The 24,170-nt window shown below is 42.0% G+C and overlaps 1 protein-coding gene across 6 annotated transcripts in view; it reads right to left on the minus strand.

The window, feature by feature from the left end:
• KLHL25 (kelch like family member 25) overlaps positions 1–24,170 on the minus strand; it is a 49,296-nt gene that overhangs the window by 10,107 nt on the left and 15,019 nt on the right. For 2 of the 6 annotated variants that reach the window (XM_069098541.1, XM_069098538.1), the window contains one exon: positions 4,317–6,140. In XM_069098541.1, the coding sequence (XP_068954642.1) occupies positions 4,360–6,129 (1,770 nt within the window). In that variant the 5' untranslated portion in view covers positions 6,130–6,140 and the 3' untranslated portion in view covers positions 4,317–4,359. Of the gene's footprint in view, positions 1–4,316; positions 6,144–7,384; positions 7,485–24,170 lie in introns of all 6 variants that reach the window. The other 4 variants (XM_069098539.1, XM_069098537.1, XM_069098543.1 and 1 more) reach the window with 3 other exon arrangements.

Here is a 24,170-nt window from a genome sequence, read left to right on the forward strand (position 1 = left end):
TTGCTTTAAAAAAAAAAAAAAAAAGAGAAGTGAAGAGATTGAAAAACAAACAAACAAAACAACCCAGCTTGTCTGAATGAATTCAAGTCTTCTGACTCAGATGAATTATGGCCAAGATTCCTGAAAGAACTTGCAAATTTGAATAGTAGACTTCCAGAACTCATAGCTGAAGAAGTGTGAAAAGCATGCTAGCTAAGTGTGAGGAAAATGGGCCAGTTTCCAGGAGGAGGAAGAAGGTGTATTCTAGAAATGCTCTACCTAGAAACATATCAATTCCAACTCCAGAGGAATTCTAGAATGGCTTATCATAAAGTAGAGGTCCTTGACCCAGAGTTATGAATTTAGATTTCTTTCCTAAATAATCTGATAACTGTATTTCAATAGAATGGGTTTCCTTCTGAATCCTATGTATTTTGTTTTTATGCTTTTAAAAACATTCTGAGAGGGGCAGCTAGGTGGTGCAGTGAAAAGAGCACTGGCCCTGGAGTCAGGAGGACCTGAGTTCAAATCCAACCTCAGACACTTAACACTTACTAGCTGTGTGACTTTGGGCAAGTCACTTGACTGCAACTGCCCTGCTTTCCCCCCTGCAAAAAAAAATTTTTTTTAAGAAAAAATTTAAAAACATTCTGAGAAGGGATTCATAGCCTCCATTAGAATTACCAAGTAGATCATGAGACAAATAACGTCTTAGGACCCCCATTATAAACCAGATGGTTTCAAGTGCTTAGTAGGGAAGGATCAATTACTACAGGCTAGCACAGACTCACTGGATTTAACTACATGAGAGATTAACTGTATGACCAAATTTTGTTTTTAAAACATTATATTTGGTTTTTTCCTATGCCTTAGGGCATTTAACAAAGTCTCAGTATCCTGAGGTGAGATGGGGGATTGTAGGTGATAACTCAGTGAAATGGATTCAGAATTGGCTGAATGGCAGTACCCAGGGAACACTGATAAACAGACATCATCCTGAAAGAAAATGACTTGGTGCAATGCCCCTGGGAATAAAAGAATCATAGAGCTGGAAGGACCTTAAAGGTCTAGTCCCATCCGTGCTCCTAGTTTTACAAATGAGGAAGAGTGAGGTCTGAAGAGTTTAAGTGGCCTTCCTAAGGTCACCCCATAGGCAAGGGTCAGAATTCCAAAGCAGCTCTCCTGCCACCAAATCCAATGCTCTTCCCATGATGTGACCTCCTCTCTCCTGTGTCCTCTACCCTGGTCTGGTCAACATTTTAAAGCTTTGGATAACAACAATAATAACCAGAATTTATATAGCACCTACTATGTGCTCAGCACTGTTGTAGGAACTTTAGAAATATTATCTCATTTGATCCTCCACAACAAACCTGTGAGGTGGGTGCTATCATTATCCCCACTTTATAGCTAAGGAAACTGAGGCAGACAGAAATTAAGTGACTTGCCCAAAGTATACAGCTAAGTAAATGCCTGAGGCTGGATTTGAACTCAGATCTTCCTAGCTCCAGGCCCAGCACTCTATGCACTGCATCACCTAGCTGGATAAAGATGTATGGCATGATTATCACTTCCACAGAAGACATGAAGTTAGGATGAATAGCTAATTTGTTAGATGATGAAGAATTAGGTTAGAAAAAGGTTTCAAAAAGGATGACTGGATCAATTTAAGTATTAAACTTAGCAGGGAATAAATGTAAATGCCTACATTTAGGTTTACTAAATCAGTGCATGTATGGGATAAAGGTGAAATGCCTAAAAAGCAGGTCATGTATCAAAGTATTTTAGTAGAAAGTAGGTTCACAAGTCAGAAGTACAGTGCCACTGCAAAAAATAAAAATGAATGTGATCCCAGAAATAGAAGTCCCAATCCCCATCTATGCTGATCAGGCTACACCTGGAAAATGCATGTTCGATTCAAAGGATGATGTTTTCAGAGGGTTGTTTTGAGAACAAGAGAGCATCTAGAGGAAGAGGACTAAGCTACGCCACTGGGGGAGAATGGGGAGATCATTATTAGACAAAGCTGGGGCTTTGTCATGTTTACAGCAGGGCAACATTGGAAAACAGTGAGTCCTTGCAAATATCTGTGGCACTGTCCATCAGAGGCTCTGAAGAGTCACTGGAAAACAGAGAACTTTGATTATTATAAAACAAATATATCTGTGATAAACAGAAACATTTTCTGGCACTAAAAATAAGGCAGAGTTGTAAAAAACAAAAACAAAAAACTAACAAATGTCTCTGGCTGCACCTCTTCTCCACTGTCTGTTGTGTCGCCAGGCATAATGCTGCCTAGCCAGGGGAATGCAGGGCTTTCTATGACTATCCTCAGGGCAGGCGTGTTCAGATATAAGATAAACTTTAGATGTCCAGCATTTCATTCAGTGGTTTGGTGTGAAGGCCTCAGGCCGCTACCCAAAGCCTAGGCTTACTTTGTTTATTTCTAATGCTGACAGAGGGACAACAGAGAGTGCTCAGTTTGAGATCGGGGTAACCTGGATTCAAATCACACCCTGCTGACTTATCAGCTATGTGCCATGGGTAAGTGATGTGTCTAAATGCTAGTTTAGGCCATAGTTGGACTAGGTATAGGAATATTTCCTCCTCTATATAATAAGGGAGTAAATATTAACATATTAAATATTTAATATATAATACTAAATATTTGCTTTCTTTTGGGGGGGGATAGGTGCTTATAAATATTTGTTTAATTGAGTTTAGTTGGCTGACATCTTCTGAAAGAACTGAAGGGATGGATTAGGACAGCAGTCAGTTAATTGTAGGAATTGAGTGAACCACACTGTTTCCATTTTGTGACTCAATTCTGGAGCTAGTTCAGTTCTCTTTCTATTTAATTATGGTTCTAGTTCAATTTCTGTATTATGAGAACACTTTATTCAGCTGTGGGAAATGGGAGAAAACCTTATTGCATTGCTTCCCTTCGTGCCTGGGAAGTTGGACTACTTGCAGCTTACAAATCCTCAACCAAGGACCTAGGTTATGCTGACTAGAAACCAGGTCAGAACCAAACACTGATGCAAGGAATTTTCTCACAGCTGTACATCTCAAACAACCCATGTCTGATCTGAAAACTGGCCCCATACTGATAGATCAGTTATTGTTTCCATGTTCCTTGCGGTCACTTGCGGGGAGTGGGATGCCTCCTTTTCTGATTTCAAGGAATTTTGCCTTGCTTACTCTCCCCCTCCCAACTTGGAAAGTCCCTAATCTTTCCTCCAATTAGAAATTGGATTACCTAATGTTGCATTGTTTCCTTTTTAATTGGTCTTATTTGGTTAATTGTTTTTAATATATATAAAAATCCACCTCCCTTGTATTTGAGATCCAGGCCTAAGCTGAGGAGGTTTGGTTTGAGCTTGTTGGGCAGCTTAATAAATCTATATGTTCAGAAGTTTGAATCTTTGTTTCCTCAGTCATTCATGTTTCACCTGCCACACCTCTCTCCAAAGCCTTCTGGGGCCATTCAAAGAAAGGAGAGCTGGGAGAGATCTTAATCTGGGGTGGGGAACCTGAAGCCTTCAGGCCACATGTGGCCTTCTAAGGTCCTCAGGTGTGGCCTTATGACAGAGTCCAAGTTTTACAGGACAAATCATTTTATTAAGGGTATTTGTTCTGTGAAGTTTGGATTCAGTTAAAGGGTCACACTTGGGGCAGCTAGGTGGCACAGTGAGTAAAGCGCTGGCCCCAGAGTCAGGACCCGAGTTTGGTTCCGGCCTCAGACACTTAACACCCACCCCTTCTCCCCCCTCCCCCCACAAAAAACTAGCCGTGTAACCTTGGGCAAGTTACTTAACCCCAATAGCCCTCCAAAAAAAAAGGCAAAATAAAATAAAATAAAGGGTCACACTTGAGGACGTAGAGGGCCACTGAGGCCACAGGCTCCCCACCCTAATTGGATAACAGAATATCAGTGAGAAGAAACTTATAGACTAAAAAATGTCTGAACTGAGAGAGAGAGAACAAGAAGTTTTTTTTTTTTTAAAGCCATTGGGGTTAAGTAACTTGCCCAAGGTTACACAGCCAGTTCTTTTTTGTGTGGGTGTTAAATATCTGAGGCCAGAACTGATCCCGGGTCCTCCCGACTCAGGGGCTGGCGCTCTTACTCACTGCTCCACCTAGCATTCCCAAGAAGTTTTTCTAAGGTCTTTCCAACATCTAAATCTATGATCCTATGCCCCCCGTGACTCTGCCAAGATTTACAGTAGAAAATAAGAGCCTAGCATCAGAGCATGAATCTCCTGATGGTGTAATGTTCGTCAGCTTTTTGCCTCTACATGGAGAGAGCAGGGCACCAAAAAGGGGCAAGGCCTTACCTGTCTGAGTTTCTGGGGGTGAAGTCACTGTCCCAAGGGCTTCTCATGCAGGCAAGTGCTTCCACGTGCTGACAAAGGCTGTGGGGATGAGGGAGTAAGGTACTGTGGTGATACAGGTCCATGTGTCTGAGGTAGGGTCATAGCAATCTAATGTCTTACACCGCTGGGTACCAAAGTACCCACCTACCACATAGAGCTTGTTCCCTGAGGCCAAAGCATGGCATGACATGCGCTTGGCTGTCATGTCCCCAATCCGCGTCCACTGGTTGGTCTCGCAGTCAAAGCGGTAGGCAGATGCAGCCGTGAATTCTGTGTCACCCCCCATGATAAAGATCTGGCTGCCCAGGACAGCGGCTGCTGTATAGCGCCAAGGCTGAGGACATTCTGCTTTGATCGACCAGCGGTTGTCTGCAGGGTCATAGCACTGGACTTTGGACACCATGTCCCGGTGAATACTCGTTCCGCCAAAGACAAAGAGCTTAAGCTTAGCACTCACCACTGCAGCATTGCTGACTCCATCTCTTAAAGGAGCCACCATCGTCCACTTGTTGGCTCCAGGGTCATACTTCTCTACTTGCTTCAAGGAAACAGAGGGGGAGGCTGGGAAGACCCCAGCCACTGCAGTGTGTCCCCCTACCACATAAAGACAATTCTCTAGCTCAGCTGAGCCGTGTCCAAAGCGGGCAATCAGCATAGGAGCAGCCTTGGACCATTCTTCATGGACAGTGTCATATACCCAGACGTCCTTGGAGACACCATTCTCAGAGCCCCTCCCACCTGTCACGTAGACCTTACAGCCGATGGCACAGGCACTGAACTCCTTCCGTGGGCTGGGCAAATCTGCCTTGGGGATGATTTCCTTCGCTTTGTGGTCCACCTGGTAGATCTTGTCACACATGAAGGTCTGGCCTCCAAGGATCAGAAGGGTATGGCCTGCCTTTCGGGGCCGAGCACAGGGGCTGGTGACCACCCCATCATTCTGCAGAATCTTCTTCTTGCAGTGAAGGGCCTCATCCATGATAAGCTTGTTGCGTTCATCTGCCATAATAAGGTCCTCACAGGCAATAGCCTCCTTCAAGATTTCCGAGGGTAGCAGGGCCAGCCGTACACTGCGTAGAAGCTCCGGGAGATAAACCTTTCTCTCTTCCAAGTCATGTTTCACCCACTGAATAATGGCTTCAAAGACTACTCGTTCATCCTCCGTCTCGAGCTCATCACTGGAGATCAGGTCCAACAAGGTGTCCTTGGAGAGGTTTTTGAAGTCTTCACTCTGCTGCACCGTCTCAAAATGTACCAGGCACATGCGCCAGGAGAGCTCATAGAGTCGGCGGCACTGGTGGGCATCTGAGAGGAGCATCATGCCCAGGCAGTTGGAGGGGAAGAGGTTCTTCTCCAAGAACTCAGCTGCGGCATCTCGTACATCGTGGAACTGGAGCATGTCCCCGGCTTCCAGCAGGGATTCAGCGTTTTCCTCATTGATGATGATCCGGGAGGAATAGGCAAAGTCCAGCAGCAGCTCAAGCACTTCTGGATGGAGGCTATCATGAAAGTTGACGGTGTCATCCAGACTCTCCCTTAGGCCATGGCTGAACATGGCCTCAAAATAGCAACTAGAGGCAGCCAGCACAGCCCGGTGGCAGGGGAATGAGCGGTCCCCAGCCCAGAGAGTGACGTCTGTGAACATGCAGTGCTTACGCAGGGTGTTGAGGTGGGACAAGACACAGTCTGGATGGGAAGGTTTGTGGAAAAGGGTGATGTTCATAGAGCCCGTGCTTGTCCTGGACTTGCGGTTCTCATGGACGCTGACAGACATTTTGATCAAGTCTGCTAAGGAAAGAAAAGCAAATGTTTCAGTCACAGTCCTAGCTCTTTGCCTGTATTGCAACCAATGGTTCTCGCTCTTGACTATCACCCCTGCTAACCAACCATTAGCCCCTAGAGACCCCAAGAGGTTGCCACCTCTTGCCTCATTCATCCTTGCTGCTTGGTTCTGCCAAAGCCTCTTTAACCTCTCCCTTCAGTCCTGGAGTACAGGATCACATGCAACAGAACTCAGCAAATTCTACTCCTTGGGTTTCAATCACAGCCCCTCAGAAGTTAATCTGGTTCCAGTCGGGGCTGGCTCAGTTCTGGAATCAAACTCAAATTTATAACTATTCTTTGAATTGCCAGCTGCCCCAGGGTTGGTGTAGCCCCAGGCTCATAATAGGCCAAGATGTGAGGAAGTTATCTATGGTCATCAGATAAAGAGTACAAGAAATAGAGAGAATATAGACTTGCCTTGTTAAAAGGAATTTTTTTTTAAACAATGAAGAGAAACTAGCTTAATTTAGATTTTACTATCTAAATTTTTAAATTTTAAAGAAAGACTGATATGTGATAAAAGAAGGTGCTTTTGCACTGATTTGCAGAGTACTATACATTTATAACATTTATAGGGTACTTTAGGGTTTGCAAAGCACTTTATATATATATTATTCCATTTGATTCCACAACCTGTTTAGGACATAAAGGCTATTATCCCCATTTTAGTGTGGAGGAAACTGAGGCAAGCAGAGGTAAGTGACTTGCTCAGGGTCACAGAGCCAGGAGGTGTCTGAGGATAAATCTGAACTCAAGTTTTCTGACTCCAAGTCCAACACAGTCTAATGCATATTGTCCTAGCTCCTTCCAACTCAGAATCAAAAGATACAAAAGAGATCATTGAAGATCTTGCACCACTTGGCATTTGAAGTCCTGGGTGCTACTAGGTACGAGTAGTACCATCCTTAAGTATGTTGTTGTTGTTCAGACACGTCTGTGATCCCGCGGAGCATGGCACACTAATACTGTCCATGGGATTTTCTTGGCAAAGATACTGGTGTGATTTGTCGTTTTCTTCTCCAGTGGATTAAAACAATCAGAAGAGGGGCAGTTAGGTGGCTCAGTGAACAGAGCACTGACCCTGGAGTCAGGAGGACACTTGACACTTTTACCAGCTATGTGACCTTGGGCAAGTCACTTAACCCCACTTGCCTTGCCTTCCCCCCTCAAAAAAAAAAAAGACAATCAAAAGTTACATGACTTACCCAGGGTCACACAGCTAGGAAGTGCCCGAGGCCAGATTGGAACTTAGGTCTTCCTGACTCCAGGCCTAGAGCTCTATCCACTAAGCCATCTAGCTTCTTCCTTTAAATATATACATATGTGTGAATATATTATGTGTGTGTGTGTATATACACAAACTGACACACACAAATTTTCTGTTGTTCTCTACTTGCCAAATAAGCATTTTCACGTACAGGCAAACATGAACCAAACATATGAGCAGGGTTGTACAGGGTAACATCATTATGTAGAACTTGCATTTTTTTAAAAGAGCATAATAAATACATTCAACACATTAGTTCCAAAGTTGTTATGCTTGTCTCCCTGTCCTTCTGTTCTCTTCCGTACAATTAGTACCCACGTTTTGAGAACACGGGTTCAGAAAATTTAGAAAGGAAATGGGATGGTTCTTGGGGATACTAGATGTAGCCTTTTCTACTTAAGGCCATGCAACATTCTGTTCAACTCAGAGGCATCTAGGTTTCCTGGACATACGCTATGGACCGCTGGGTTTGGGAAGAAACAGCTGATTTTAGCTTTGATCGAAGCTGCCATCTCTTTAGATGATTAACCCAACAGAGGTGCCACTCTTGCCTTGGTATGTCAGAGGAGAATATGCCCAGGACCCTCAGCTTATAACAGACAATACTGTGTTCCAAAATTCAGACAGGAAGCAAAGCAAAGGACTCTAAAACTGCCTGAGCTGAAGCTGCCTCAACTGAATGGCAGCACTCTGTGTGTATTGTCTTAGACCATGGGTCCTGCCTCTCAAGCTGTTTCCACTAACAAATAGACTCACACCTCTCTGTCTCCCCTCAGTCCTTCCAGTCACTGCCTCGAGGTGCCAAGAGGCCTAGTGGTCTGTGCTGCAACAAACATTCTGTAGGATTAATAACAATGAAAATTTAATGATTATTATAATTTGGAGGGATTTCAATGCATTTTAAAGTTATTAGTCAGTCCTGAGGGCCAATCCCCTCATTTTACAGCTATGGAAAACAAGAGAGAGAGGAGCAGTCTGGGTGAAGGTCTAAGGTAGGCAGAAAATGGTTAGTATAAATGTTGGCACAGGGAATCCAATCCAGCCTGGGATTTCAGACCCCACACTCAATCTACTAGCCTAGCTCCTGGTGCTGAACCTACTTAAAGAAAGAAAAGTAATGGAAGGCCTTTAGTAAAAATCATTTTAAAAGAGTAAATTGTTTGACCAAAATGTGTTGTGTGTGTGCACACTGCTCTTAATTCTGATTCCAGGCCATTCACCAAAACCAATCAAAGAGCTAAATTAAAAAACCCAACAAAAACAGCTTGCCACAATCCTCTCATTTTATCAAGACCCCAACTCCCACAGTGGGAGACACTAAGGTCCTAAGTTATATTTTAATTTAGCTCCTCGTTTCTCTGGATCTGTGTCTCTGTCTGACTCTATCTAGCTGTGTGTTTCTGTCTCTGCCTTTCTTTGTGTTTCTATCTCTATGTCCTCTGTCTCTCTGTGCATTTCTGTATCTCTTTTCTCTGTCTCTCTCTGTCTTCCTCCTCCTCCTTCTCTCCTTCACCAGAAAACAAAAACAAACAAAAACACCCACATATGAAATCCACTGTGGCTGCTTGGAAAATACAGACAAGTTCTTGGACTGGTGCCAGGGAGGTTGCTGGTGCTGACTTACCTTGGAGTCTGAGATCTTTTTCCAGGGTCTATTGCTGCTATAATTTCCACTGGTTTATCTCACATCAATCTCCCAAGGAGTTAATCCTGTTGGGTTATCTTAATAAGGGGTACACTAGATCTTAGCCATTTCCCAGTACCTACTAAATTTGGGGCCACTGAAATTGAAGAGGACAGTAAGTTTACAATGACTAATAGATAGGCAGAGCCCTATTGCAAAACTTGCCAATTTCCCAATTTTAGATGAGATCATAATCGAGAAACAGCATGGAGTAGCTGGCCCCCAGAATAGGAAGAAGGAGACCTGAGTTGTGAATCCCAGCCAAATCATTAGCGAGCTGTGAAATCTTGGCCAAAAGTCCCTTTATTCTTTGGGCCTCAGTTTCCTCACCTGTAAAATGGGAGAACTGGACTAGATGACTTCTTAAATCCTTTTAGCATTGTTCCCATTGATTGCAAAACACATACATGAGCATTAAAGCTCCTTGCAGCTGGGACTATTGTTAGCTTTGTGCCCCTAGTATCTTACTCAAAGGAAGTGTTTAATATTCATTTGTAGAATTTAACTACATTTTGGCACACATCTTGTCATAGTTACTACTGATGTTACCAATTATTTGGCATAGATAATCTAGGAGGTTCAGTGGTCGTCCAGTTCAGAGAGAAAAAAAATGTGGGGTAAGAACTCAGGCAGGGGGGCAGCTAGGTGGTGCACTGTCCCTGGAGTCAGGAGGACCCAAGTTCAAATTCAGCCTCAGACATTTAACACACACACACACAAACCTAACTGTGTGACCTTGGGCAAGTCACTTAATCCCAAATGCCCTCCAAAAAGCAAAAAAGAAAAAGAACTCAGGCAGGAAGCGAAAAATCCTGCATGGTAAATGATAAGCCTCCTGAGGGCAGGCACCCTGCTTTATTCAGCTTTGAATCTACCAATCCAATGTACTTAGAGGCAGGTGAAAATGTAAGCCCCACTTTTGTATTCCAGACCCAGCAGCCTGGGTCTTTTCTCTTCACCCCATCTAATCTATATTCCTATCTCTGTCCAGTTCCATCTCCTTCTCCTTTCCAAAATGTCTTCACCCAATGCCTTGGGAAGGATGGGGAAAAGAAGGTGCTAGATTGGGAGTTCTATCTGATAGTTCTTTCAGTGTCCTAGGATGGAGTTTTTATGAGGATCATTTGTTAATGGAGTTGGGGGGGGGGAGATAAAAAAGCAGTATAAGATAGAGGCCTTGGTCTTGAGGAATGGGTATTTTCTCCAATTTCCTAGCAGCAGGAATGGGAGTCAAGATGGAGAAGGGCCCTGGGCTATACATTCAAGATTTAGCCACTGGGAGGCCTAACTCTTTCCTACTGTTAACAGTCATGGTTCACCTACTTTTCCATACCATAATTAATGGTATTGCCTTAGAAGAGCCCTCTTTCTCTCATTGTAGCTCAGAGGTTTGATGGATTTAAGGGACATAACTAACTGCAGGGCATTGCAACAAGATAGATTTAAAATTTATCATTCTGCTAAAAGCTATTGATCCAGCTTCAGAATATGCCTACTTACTTCTGCCTGCTCCCAAACACCAGGATCTAACTGATGTGTTAATCTTTCGAAGTCAATTATCCCCGGGAAATTAAGAAATGTACTCAGAACTGGGTTTCTAGCAGATCAACAGGGTAATGTTAGTAGAATCAACAGAAAAGTGTCCCAGTTTCCTTGGAGAAGACTCCATGAGGCCTTCTCACCCTGGAGCAATCTTCTGCTCCTGTGGGCCCCCTTTTCCCATTGTTGACTTCCTCAGGGAACCTCCATTTTGAGGAAGGGCCCATCATTTCTTTCCCAACTCTACTTTGGACACTTCACTGTAACGCATACCTCCTTCCCCTTTCCTTTTTATATGTTATCTTCCCCCATTAGAGTATAAATTCTTTCAGGGTAGGGGCTGTCTTCCTTTTGCTTACATTTGTATCCTAAGCACGTAGAACAGCGCTTAAGATAAGGACTTCAAGAAATGGCTGTTGACTTGAAAAAGAGGAATTGTGTTCATTGAACAAGTTAGATTATCAAGGCAGCGGCTGTTTCAGTTTTCTGTTATGTGAAAACTAAGCCTCAGTACCATCTGCTTAGGCTTGGTGACCCTCAGTAGCGGTCAAACCCCCCCTCCCTTCAATGGGTACTGGGCCATAAAAATGTCAGCACTTAGCCTTGGACTTAAGAGTTGGGACCTTAATTGTTCAATGGAATTGACCTGTTGGTCAGAACATTAGTTGCCTGGCCAATTCCCAGTGTTGACTGGATACCATTCGGGTCTGTGCTCATTACTGAGAGCCTCCTTTGATTGCCTGGTATCCTAGTCACACATCTTTCAGACTGGACCTGGAGTTGTTCTCCCCCGACAGAATAAGGTTCCTTTCATCTCTGGGAAATCCTTTGCATCCTGTCAGAACAGCCCTTTCTGTTAGGAGAGGAAAGAGGTGGGTTGACAAGGACTTCAGAAAGAGCATTTTCTCATCTCTTTTGAACTGAACGCCAATAACCACATATCCTAAGCCTTAGACAACAAAGTAGTACATAAGAATGGAGTCTAAGCATTAATGCCCATTCAGCTTTGCAAATTTTTTCCTAGCCACAGGCTTTTGGAGGTTTATGCAGATGTACAAACATACATCATAGTTCCTGAGAACTGCTTTAGGCAGCAGCAGATAAGGCTTACTTGAGGTCATACAAATAATAAGAAGCACATTCAGGACCCGAACCCAGGTCATCTGACGCCAAATCCAGATGATGTCCTCCCACTGTACCACACAACCTCAATCCATCACCCATTCTATTCATCCCAAGATCTAATCGGTAAGACTGCAAAGTCACTGGCACAGGGACATGTTAAAATTTACAACCTGATTGGCATTTCCTGCTTCTTCGTTTCTCCACAGTCCTCTTTTCCTTAAAGCCAGGAAGATGCTCCCAGGGAGGTAGCCTGGATTGGCCTTCTTTATATCCCTTGCCTGACTAGATGGTGCCTTTCTTCCCTCAGTCATGTGTAACCTAATGGCCCTCCTGGGGCCCATCAGAGCTTCTCCATAAAGATGTTAGAGCTAGAGTACAGTTAGCAAATGAAAAAGCATGTTTAAAAGAATCCATGATTGTATTGACTTCCTCTAACATGGCATCATCCATCTTTTTTCACCTGATCCCCTGGTGGGACCCTGCTTTATGATGACCCATTTATTATTGGAAGGGGGAGAAAAGTCAAAACACCCAAACATTCCTACCAGGCATGCTGTCACCTATACTCCACTGCTTCCCCCATCCCCTGACTCTCCTTCTTCCCTCACCTCTTTACTTAATGCACTGAAACATTAAATACATTTGAATCAACAGTATCCTCTTTGAGCCTGGTGTGATCGATAAGATCCAGGCTGGTTAACATCTCTCTTACCCAAGGTACAAGAGCTATTATTACAGCTGAAAGACACTATTGAGATTGATGCCCATCTTCACTGAAATGGAAACACCCTTACTGTTCAGAGCAACGGGCCAGAACTTAAGGATGTGGCCGATACAGGAGGCTGACAGTAGGCTCCCTCTTAAGAAATCTGCCCTGCATCCCCAACAAACAAAGAAAAGAAAGGCAGAGATACACAATGATACATGAAACCCTTGTTAGGTTATGAAGCAATACTCTGCAGACAGACGGTTAGGAATTCTACTTATCCACTCCTTTAGCCCCTGTATTAGGGGGTCAGAGGAGCTTTATCCCTGGGGTGTCTGGCCTGAAGAAAAGACTCCGGGGAGACAGTAGAGCTGTGTTAATACATCTGATGGGTTAGACTTGACCTGGGCAGTGGGGGTGGGGTGGAGTACAGAATTAAGCACAATGGGCTGAAGTTGCCAACTTTAGGTCTGACATAGGGAAAAACTTTCTAGCAGTCAGAGCTATCCCCAAATTAGAAAAGGCTTTCTTGGGAATTCCTCTCCCAAAAGCTAGATTGACCATTTGTCTGGTATATTATAGAAGGAATTCTTATTCAGATATGGATCAGACTGGATGGTTTCTGATGTCTGGGTCAACTCTTGTGATTCTGTGAGGGGTCATCCAACACCTCAAAAAACCAGGTGCTCTATTCCACAATTCCATAACGACACCAAGTGTTACAATTTGGAAAGAAATCAATAACATGCCTGAATACAATCAATCACACTTATCTACTGATCAGGGACAGAACTTTTAGGTTCCATTCTTAGGTTACTTTAATAGGGACATTCTTCCTCTGAGTGGACTTTGTGATGTCTTAATTCCCTCCCCTGTAAACTAAAGCATTTGTACTACATGATTTCTGAAGTACCTTTGAGAGTTAACATTCTGTGCTTCCACTGTGACCTATCTTTCAGTGAAGACTGAGTAAATAAATAATAAGTTATTATTCTATTCCCCTGGAGCTGTTCAGAATTCTGCATCATCTGAGCTTTTGTATATCTGCTCAAGGAGAACCTATGGTTTTTCTTTCTTTTTTAATATATTTATTTTTTCACCAATTACATGTTAAAACAATTTTTTTAACATTTTAAAAAAAGTTTTGAGTTTGAAATTCTATCCTTTCCTCTTTCCCTCCCTTGAAAAACTTGTAGTTTTTCAAAGTCTACAGCTGTAATACTTCTTTTATCTACCAACTGATGAAGATAACTTGCTGGTGAGATCAGCAAACAACAGATTAGATTGGATTGGCAGTTGAAAGAGACATAAGCTTGAATCTCACTTCCAACCCTTTCTAGCTGTGTGGATGATCAAGGTGAATTACTTAATCTCCCTGAGCCACAGTTTTTTCATCTTTTTTTTTTTTTTTTGCTTTTTGGAGGGCAATTGGGGTTAAGTGACTTGCCCAAAGTCACACGGCTAGTAATTGTGTCAAGTGTCTGAGGCCGGATTTGAACTCAGGTCCTCCTGACTCCAGGGCCAGTGCTCTATTCACTGTGCCAACTAGCCGCCCCTCATATTTTTTTCATCTTAAAAAAAAATTGGGATAATCAATATCTGTAGCACCTATTACACAGCCTTCTTCTGAAGATCTGATGAGATAATGCATGTAAAGCATGTTGGAAACCTCAAAGTGCTCGAAAATTGTTAGTAATTATACATAATGTCTTGTATTTTCTTTTTGTCCAGGTCTGTGATTTCATTGGCATAAGGCAGTCATTCTCAGTAAGAAAACTCCCTTTCTGGTTCGACTAGGTGGAGCAGTGAATACAGCACTGGTCCTGGAGTCAGGAGGACCTGAGTTCAAATCCGGCCTCAGACACTTAACACAAAAACTAGCCATGTGACCTTGGGCAAGTCACTTAACCCCAACTGCCCTCCAAAAAGAAAAAAAAAAAGAAAACTCCCTTTCTACCAGTGTAGATCAGTGATTAGGACTTATTGTCTTAGAACTCTGTAGTACTGAGAAGTTAAGTGACTTGACCAGTTTGTGTCAGTAATGGAACCTGAATCCATATGTCACGATTCTGAGGCCAGTCCACAAAGCACTACATCATTCTGCCTTTCAATGTCTTATATCAGTCATTTTTAAAAAGCATGAATTAAAGAATGAAGAGGCATTTATACATGCTTATTATGTGCCAAGCACTGTGCTAGATGCTTAGGATACAGATCTAAAAATGAGGTGGCCTCTACCTTCAGAGTCTACGTGCCAATGGGGTAGATATCATATATGGGGGAATGGTGGCCAGCAAGAAGGTGCTCTGATCCGATCAGTCATAGGGATTATGTGTGGAACCATGAGGGATGTAGGTTGATCTGCATTTTCCCACATCAATGGAAATACTGATTTGATTATGGTTCCCTAGACCAAAAAGCAATGTGCATCGGATGGCAAGAAGATGGTTGAGGTGGATATCATGGTTCAAAACAAGTTGATATAGTGGACCATATGAGTTTATACTCAGGTACCCACCAAGCACAGGAGCATAGTCTCTGGAGGCCTAATAGACAGGAGAGTGCAAAAGTAGGGTGAGTGGCAAGAAAGTAGCCAAGTGGATGCCTTGTCTTCTCGATTAGACTCTAACTCCTTGAGAGTAGGCATCATGGGTGGGGAACCTGCATGTGGCCTTGAGGTCGGAGGCCTCCACCTCTAGACTAAGTCATACACTCCTTTTATAGCATGTAAACTGCTTTGTGCAGTCAGTGCTTAAAAAACAAGTGCATGTATGTATATGGAAACATATCTATACACTCATGTGTACACAAATATATACATTCATATACAATATATACATGTATTATACATAAGAATATTTATGGTCTAAATAGAAATTTATGTATATTAACTATTTTGGACATAGTATGTGATCTAAATATATCATATATATAGATTACTTTATATCATATTGATCATTATGAGAAAAGCAGCTAATATACACAAATCTATATTTCAATGATATGTATATGTATATATGTATATACCTCTGTTTATGTATAAAATGTATTGAGTACGCTGATAGTGCATAAGCAATGCCACTTCTTCATTCTTAAAAAAGGGACACCTATGATTGTAATGGAATACTATTGTGCTATAAGAAATGACAAGCAGGATGATTTCAGAAAAACCTGGAAAGACTTACATGAACTGATACAAAGTGAAGTAAGCAGAACCAGGAGAACACTGCACACAATAACAGCAATACTGTATTGTATGATGAAGAACTGTGAATGACTTAGCTATTCCTAGTAATACAAGATCCAAGACAGCTCTGAAGGACCTATGATGAAAAATTGTTATCTCCAGAGAAATAACTGATGTCTAAATACAGATAGAAGTATACTCTCTTTCTTTTTTCTTTCTCAAGTTTGCTTGCCCAAAATGAATAATGTGGAAATGTTTTACATGACTGCACATGTAGAATCTATCTCAGAATGCTTATCATCTCAGGGAAGGTAGCAGAGAGGGAGAGAAGGCTAGAATTTGGAACTCAAAACTTAATAAACTAAAAAACCCAAGAAAAGCTATATGTTGTTTTTACGTGTAATTGGGTAAAAATAAGATAATTATTTTAAGAAAAAGGGGAGATACTTTCTCCCAGGCTGCATCTTCACCAGCAAAAGCGGAGACCAAAGCAGCCTCAGCACCTGGAATATTTCCTATTCCAGAGGACTCATATCTATTTCTCCTAAATTCAGCCTTTGGCCCTTCCTATCTTCCAACTAGAGTTAGGCACATTTTTCATAAGCACAGCTGTTTCTTGAGGGCAGGGACAGTTTGTGAAACGGATCCCATTACTCTAAGAGCAGAGAAGCTGGGTAACTCAAGGCTCAGATTCACCCATCTGTTGTAATCATTTGGTTACCTCTTACTGAGAAAAGGGGGGAAAAACACCACACACTCAAATTAGCACTTTCCCCATCATACTGCATTCTCCCTGCAAACTAATAGTGCTCTTCTGAAAACAGAAGAGTCTCAGAAAGGTGGTGGGAGAGGAGCACGATTTCAGAGGAAGGGGATAGCTGTGTCCCTTGCTGAATTTTCCATCAGATCCTCTAGGACACACACATTGGTCTTGCTAAAAGAAACAGTAGCCTTGAAGTTGTGTTGAGTCATCTTGAGGGACAGAGAAGAGGAGGTGAAACACGCAGATTTCTCATGAGATAAAGGGCAAAGTTAGACAAAAAGAAATTTTAGAATATTTATCGCTGTATCTTTGCTACATTGCTCAAGGGCCTTGGTTCAGATCCTTTGGTAATGCCTCTAGCACTTAGCACTGTTCCTGGAACTCAGTAAGTGTCTAATAAATGCTTATTGATTCAAGTTAGCTTTTATCTGTTCAGGATCCCTCTGACTTCTTACTACAATTCTCCCAAAGACTGGACAAATGGTAAATCAGTACCTGGGATTCAGGGAAATACACACCCTCTCCCTGAATAAACTCCAGACAAAGGATTAGGATAGTGTGTCATTTACAAAAGAGGTAGGAGCTAAAGGAGAAGGAAAACACTAAGTGTGAAGAGATGTGTGAAGAATAATTAGGAGACTTTTCCTCTTTCAAAACCTACTTCAATACTTTAAGAGATCCATGATTTCCTCGGTATGAGCACTACTTCCAGTTTAGTTAACTGCCTGATGGGTAACAGTAAAAAATGTTGGTAACCTAGCAGCTAACCTTCTATTAAAAGTGAGATGCACTGAATCCTACTTTCCAAACATAATTGTTTTCAGAGCCTGGTTTTTCTTTTAGGCAGCAGACTACCAGTCTGCTGCCAGGCTAATGCTTGAAGCCCTAAGCTTGGTAGGACCAAGTAGAGTTCATATTCTGCTCTTGTGGCCTTCCAGATGCCAGGATCACCTGGAGATTTGTTTTGTGGTACTTCACCAAAGTTTAAATAACACAACAACATGTTACCCGTGATCAGGGCTGTTTAGTTATTCATAAGAACACTACTAGGAATCTATGACCACTCCAATACTGTTGTTGAGTTGTTTCAATCATGACTGACTATCCATGAGCCCACTTTGGGAGGGGGGTTTTCCTTGGCAATGATACTGGAGTGGTTTGCCATTTCCTTCTCCAGCTCATTTTACAGATAAAGAAATGGAGGCAAATAGGGTTAAGTGACTTGCCTGGGGTCACACAGCTAGTAAGTGTCTGAGGCCAAATTTTGAACTCAGGTCCTCCTGATTCCAGGGCTGGTGCTCTACCCACTGAACTACTTGGCTGATGTTTAACACTGTACTGTGATTAGTGCCCACTGAGCAGGGCAAGTGTGGCAGAGATGCTGCAGCTGATGAGTGAAGTAGGAAAATCTGACCCCTAAGATGGTAGCTACCTGAGGTTTTCCTGGGCTAAAGCGTCAACTTTCTAAGGATAGAGTAGAATAAGCCCTCATCTTAGAGCCAGAAGAGGCCTGGGTTCAATTTCCCTCCCTCTGACACAAAGTGTAAGCATGGAAAAGTCAGCTAACCTGAGTCGTAGTTTCCTCACTGAGAAACTAGTGATAATAATACCTATAATTTCCATTTTAAAAGGTAGTTTACAGATTTAACGCCGGAAAGGACCATCAAATCTCAACCCCTTCATTTTATAAATGAGGACACTGAGGCCTATAATATGAGCTCCTCGAGGGAAGGGATCTTGGTTTTACCCTTTTTTCTTTTCTTTTCTTTTTTAAATCATTGCTTAGCACAATGCCTGGCACTTAATGCCTGTTGACTAAGTGATGGAGGTGGGAGAAAGTGAGACAATTTTTATGTAAAATTCTTTGTAAACTTCATCTGAACATCAGGGAAGATAATAATAGCTAGCTTTTATATAGCACTTCCAAGGTTTGCAAAAATGTTCTTCATAGGTTATGATAATGATGACAAATGGTATAAACAGGGTGGGCTGAGTCCCAAAGTAGATACTTTCTGGAGTCTTGAGACTTTGACAATGAACCCAGAAGCATCTTGTAGATGGGGCAGGGGGCAGTGTCCTTTTTTTCTCTCCTGTTAGGAAGAATTAGGACTAAGTATTTGTACATTCTAGGCAAGGTTTGCCTGCATGTATTTAATATTCACCAGATGTTCTGAAACTTCACCACGGTACATGTGACTTGACTTATAATACCTCTATGTGGTACAGTAGAATTTTCTGGTATTAAAAATGTGCAATTATAAAAATGAATAGAAGCAGCTCTTCACGGCACTCGACCCAGAGTGCTGTGCCCTAGAAAGCTGCTTACCTAGCCCAGATCCCTTATCTTGGCTCTGCTCCTAAGCCCTCCTCAGGGGGTTCTGTGCTTTTCTGTATACCACATTTGACATAGCAAGCAAACACATTAAATGCCTTTGATGAAGGTGGTGAGGAGAAAACACATTTATCTTTTTAGTTAAAACTATCACAAAGACTCTAAAATTCAGGGGTTCTTAGCCTGTGGTCTATGAGTTTTCTAAAAGATATTTTGATAAATGTATTTCAATATAATTGGTTTCCCTTTTTTTAAACATCATGCATTTTAAAATATTATTCTGAGAAGAGGCACATGAAGGCACCAGACTGTCAAGGGGTCTAGGATGCAAAAAAGCTTAACAACTCTGCTCTAAAGCACACGTCAGAAATGAGATGTATTTTCTAAACAATTTAAAGTTTTCCCAAATCTAGATTTTTCTTTACATATTTCATCAAAAGCTACATATAGTGCTTATCCTGGAATCAGGAAGACCTGAGTTCAAATCTTGTCTCAAATATTTACTAGCTGTGTCACTTTACTTTTTATCTTAGTTTCCTCATCTGTAAAATGGGTATTAATATAGGCAGCAGGGTTGTTGCAAGGATAAAATGAGATATTTGTAAAGCACTATATAAATGCTAGCTATTATTATATTCCAAACTCAGTAACACTGAAAAAATTTTCAGCAAATACAGTAAACTTTTGTCTTTTATTTTTTCCCCAAATAAAGCAGATTTTCATTATGGCCCAGGTAATGGTGATTGCAGCTAGGTGGTGCAGTAGATAGAGTGTCAGGCTTAGAGTCAGGAAGACACATCTTTCTGAGTTCAAATCTGGCTTTGGACACTAACTGTGACTCTGAGTAAATCACTTCACCCTGTTTGCCTCAATTTGTCATCTGTAAAATGAATTGTAGAAGGAAATGGCAAACCACTCCAGTATTTCTGCCAAGAAAACCCCAAATCAGGTCATGAAGAGTTGGATGCAATTGAAAATGACTGAACAACAATGGTGATAAGGGAGACCAATATCTGTCCTTCGGCTTCTCTGTCATGGTAAGAGAGTCTACAATATAAAGGACTGGATCAAAGGACTGAGTTGAGATTAGATAACAGCAATTTATAGGGACCAAGGATGTTCATGACTCCCTTTAGGAGCACTGAAAGTCTCAAGAGTAAGGGTGAAGAGGGATGAAAGAGGAGACCCAGGGTTAAGGGAGTGAACAGTAAGAAGACAATGTTAACAGTAATTCAACGACTGGGGAAGTGCTTCATTGGACTGATTATCTAGAGAAAGGTTTCTTAACTTTGTGTGTGTGTCCTCTTCTCAGGATATTGGTTTTAAATGCATAAAATAAAACAAGCAGATTACAAAGGAAATCAATTAAATGAAAATAGTTATTGAAATTTTTAAAATCTCACAGACCTAGGTAAAGAACCCATGGTAGAGAGTCAAGGAAATGTGGAGCTAAGACCAGAACAATGGATACAAGTGAAGGACAGGAAAGGACTGAAAGCCTAGAGGTCACTTTGAGAAGAAAGCACAGGTTCAGAAGGAATGAGGCAGCGGGAGAGCTGGTAAAAGATTCCTGGTTGATGATATAAAGCATTTGACATCTCTTTCAATCCTGAGATTCTGTTTCCATAATATAGAGATCCCTTAGATGACTCTGGAAGAGAGAAGACAGATATAGATGTGGATATCTAGATATCTACCTATGGACACACAAGGTCTCTGTCTCTTGCTATCTCTCTGTCTCTGTCTCCCTCCCACTCTCCCTTTACTTTTCCCCTGTCCTTCCTCCTCTCTCTAACCTGTTAGTTTCTTGTTTCCTTCTCCATTTCCTTCAGACATGCCCTAGTTTCTCCTGTCTTTGAAAAAACTGTATTAGACTCTGCCATCTTCTCAAACTATATATATTGTCCTCTATCACTCATCATCTCCTGAGCCAAACTCCTAGCAAAAACTATTTACCCTTGTTACTCCATGTTCTCTTCATTCAGTCTTCAACCTGGCTTCAGGTTGACATTATTACCCAGCTGAAACTGCTCTCTAGAAAGTTACCAATCAATTGTTCAATTTGAAGGTCTTTTTAAATCTCCATTCTTTTGTGACAATATGCTGCATTTGACAATGACTACTCTGTCTGTCTGCCCGGATACTCTCTCCTTGCTGGGTTTTCAAGATATTACTCTTTCCTGATTTGCCTTTTACATGTCTGACCACTACCTCTCAGTTTTCTTTGCTGATTTTTCCTCTGTATCTTTCCCCCTAACTCTGGATGCTCCCCAAGGTAATCCGGTTCCCGCTCCCCCTTCTATCTTGGTGACCGCATTAGTTCCCATGGATTTAATCATAATCTCTATACTCAGATCAATACAGTGACTCAGATCCATACAACCCCAGTCTCTCCCCTAAGCTGTAATCCAGCATCAGCTATTGGACATTTCAAACTAGATGTCTAGAAACATCTCAAACTCAGTTTGTCTAAAATAGAACTCACACTTCCCCTTAAATACACCTCACATCCAAACTCTCCATCTATCAAAGACAACACTATTCTTCCAGACTCCAAGGTCTTATCCCCTAACTTCTCACTCTCTTGTCCCACTTACGTAACCAATCACCAAATTTTGCTGTTTCTCCCCCCAATATCTCTTGAATCTGATTGCTTCCCTTTCCTCACACAGGCATAATCTTAGTTCAGGTCCTCCGCACTTTTTACCTGGATTAGGGCATCAGTCTCCTATTTGTTCTCTCTGCCTGAAGTCTCTCTCCATTTCATTAAGAACAGAGTTGACCATACCACTCCCCTATTCAATAAATGCCAATGGCTCCTTTTTGGCTGTAGGGTCAAACAGAAATTCCTCCCTTAAGTTTTTAAAGCCCTTCACAACTTTGGCCCACCTGCCTTGCTGCATATATTACTATCCCTCCTACATGCTGCAGTCCATTCATTCTGTCGTCCTATGTTCCTCACACACAACACTGCATTTCCAATATCTGTACATTTGCACTAAGTATCTCCCAAGCCTGGAATGTACTCCCTCCTCACCTTTGTGTAGCAGCAAGCACCCCAAGCGTCCTCGGGGTTTGCTGCCAATACAGGTTCTTGGATCTGCTTTGATAAAGGAAAGCAACTCAAAATGGGTTAACAAGCTTACTTTAATCAGTCAGACATATATCGTTTACCTTGTTCAGGGGAAAAAGGTCAGCACCCTGAACCTCAAAGTATACAGGCAGAATTACCAAGACAGAAACAGATCAAGTAGGCAGCTTTCCAAACGGTCCAGCCATTACATCCATACCAAATCAACATCTGGGTTTCAACATCTGGGTTTTTTCAAAGCTGGGGGGCTCTGGACAATGGCTTCCCAGAATCCATATCAAATCACAGAACACCTCTCAAAGTGAGCCCCAAAACAAAGCTACACATCAGGGCTTATATAGCCTTCTCCTGGCTCAGAGAATGTCACAACCTTATTGACCCACTGGCCAATCAAGAAGTATCTACTGAAAAACAAGCCTTCCACCCCAGGCTCCAGGTGCACTTTAGCCTAGGGGCAGGGAAGATCTTACAAATTTACATTCCCATTACACTTTGCCTCACAGAATCCTCCTCTCCCTTCAAGTCTCAGCTCAGGCACCACCATGAAACCTTTACTGATTCCCTAAATCAGGGCATCTGAAACTTTTTCCACTCTCCACCCCTTCAGGGCTTCTTAAACTATGGATCATGGGGCCACAATTAGGGCTTTCCCTCTCAAACTCTCTTGCTAAACTTCTTTTTATTTATTCATATTTATTTTCTTCATGTTTATTCCATATACATATATAATCCTTATAGTTGTGCTTGCTGTATTCTCTAAGAGAATATAAGCTCTTTGCAAATAAGGATTACTACATTCATTATGTTTGTATCACCAGCATGGGGAATAATGCCTGGAACATAGTAGGTTCTTAATTCTTGCTGATGATTACTTTTTTTCAATTTAGAGTCTTAGACGGGGTGGCTAGGTGGTGCAGTGAATGAAGCACCAGACCTGGCAGTCAGGAGGACCCGAGTTCAAATGCAGCCTCAGACACTTAACACTTACTAGCTGTGTGACATTGGGCAAGTCACTTAACCCCAATTGCCCTGCCTTCTCCCCTCCAAAAAGCAAAAAAAAAAAAAATTTACAGTCTTAGAGAGTTGCCTACAACACTGAGAAATAGTTTGCCCAAGGTCACACAATCTGGTTTATATTGTCAGGGGCAGGACTTGAATGGATTTACATTCCAGGGTTTCCTGGAACAGGCACAGTCTCTGTATCTTCTCTCTCTCTCTCTCTCTCTCTCTCTCTCTCTCTCTCTCTCTCTCTCTCTCTCTCTCTCTCTCTCTCTCTCTCTCTCTCTCTCTCTCTCTCTCTCTCTCTCTCTCTCTCTCTCTCTCTCTCTCTCTCTCTCTCTCTCTCTCTCTCTCTCTCTCTCTCTCACACACACATACACACACACTTACCATTTTCAGACTTGAGAAGCAGTATCTTATGATATAAAGAATTTTGGATTTAGACTCAGGAAATGGAGGTTAAAATCACACATAAAACATCAATTACTTGGACCAGACACTTCTCTCTAAAACTCAGTTTCCTCATCAGTGAAACAGGAATGACAACAGAAAGATGGTAGGGTGCAGTGGAAAGAATACTATATTTGGGAGTTACAGGATCTAGAGTTGAATCCTGATTCTTCTACTTACTTGCTTTGTGACCTTAGGTAAGTGACTCAACTTATCTGTGCTTCCTTTCTCATGTCTGAAGGGGCTAGATTAGCTGATCTCTAAGATTCCTTCTGGGTCTATATAGTAAAACACTATTTTCACTACCTACCTCATAGGATTGTTCTAGGGTAAGTTCTCTACAAACCTCCTTAAGGTACTATATGAAAGCAAGTATTATCACTATTGTTATTTGATCTCAACTTGAGGAAATTCTATCTTTACCCTGTCCCTAGTGACCCTTTTTTAAAAAACTCTTTGGAATGTAGACCTAGCAGTGATATTGGTAGGTCAAAGGATATGTACAGTTTTTTTTTTTTTTAAGCAATCGGGCTTAAGTACCTTGCTCAAGGTTACATGGCCAGTTATTTTTGTGTGGGAGTATCAGAGGCTGGAACCGATCCCAGGTCTCCCGACACTGGGGCCAGCACTCTTATTCACCGTGCCGCCTGGCTGCCCCTGATATGTACAGTTTTATAGCACTTTGGGCATAGTTCCAAATTGTTCTCCAGAATACTTGGATCAGTTCACAACTCCACTAACAATGCATTAGTGTACTAATTTCCCCATACTCCTCCAATATCTGTCATTTTCCCTTTCTGTAATTTTAACCAATTTGATAGGTGTAAACTGGTACCTAAGTGCTGTTT

Source organism: Petaurus breviceps, unplaced genomic scaffold, assembly GCF_028583685.1.
Source record: "Petaurus breviceps papuanus isolate PSGF00001 unplaced genomic scaffold, PetGlider_PUasm1.0 37, whole genome shotgun sequence".
Lineage (NCBI taxonomy): Eukaryota > Metazoa > Chordata > Mammalia > Diprotodontia > Petauridae > Petaurus > Petaurus breviceps.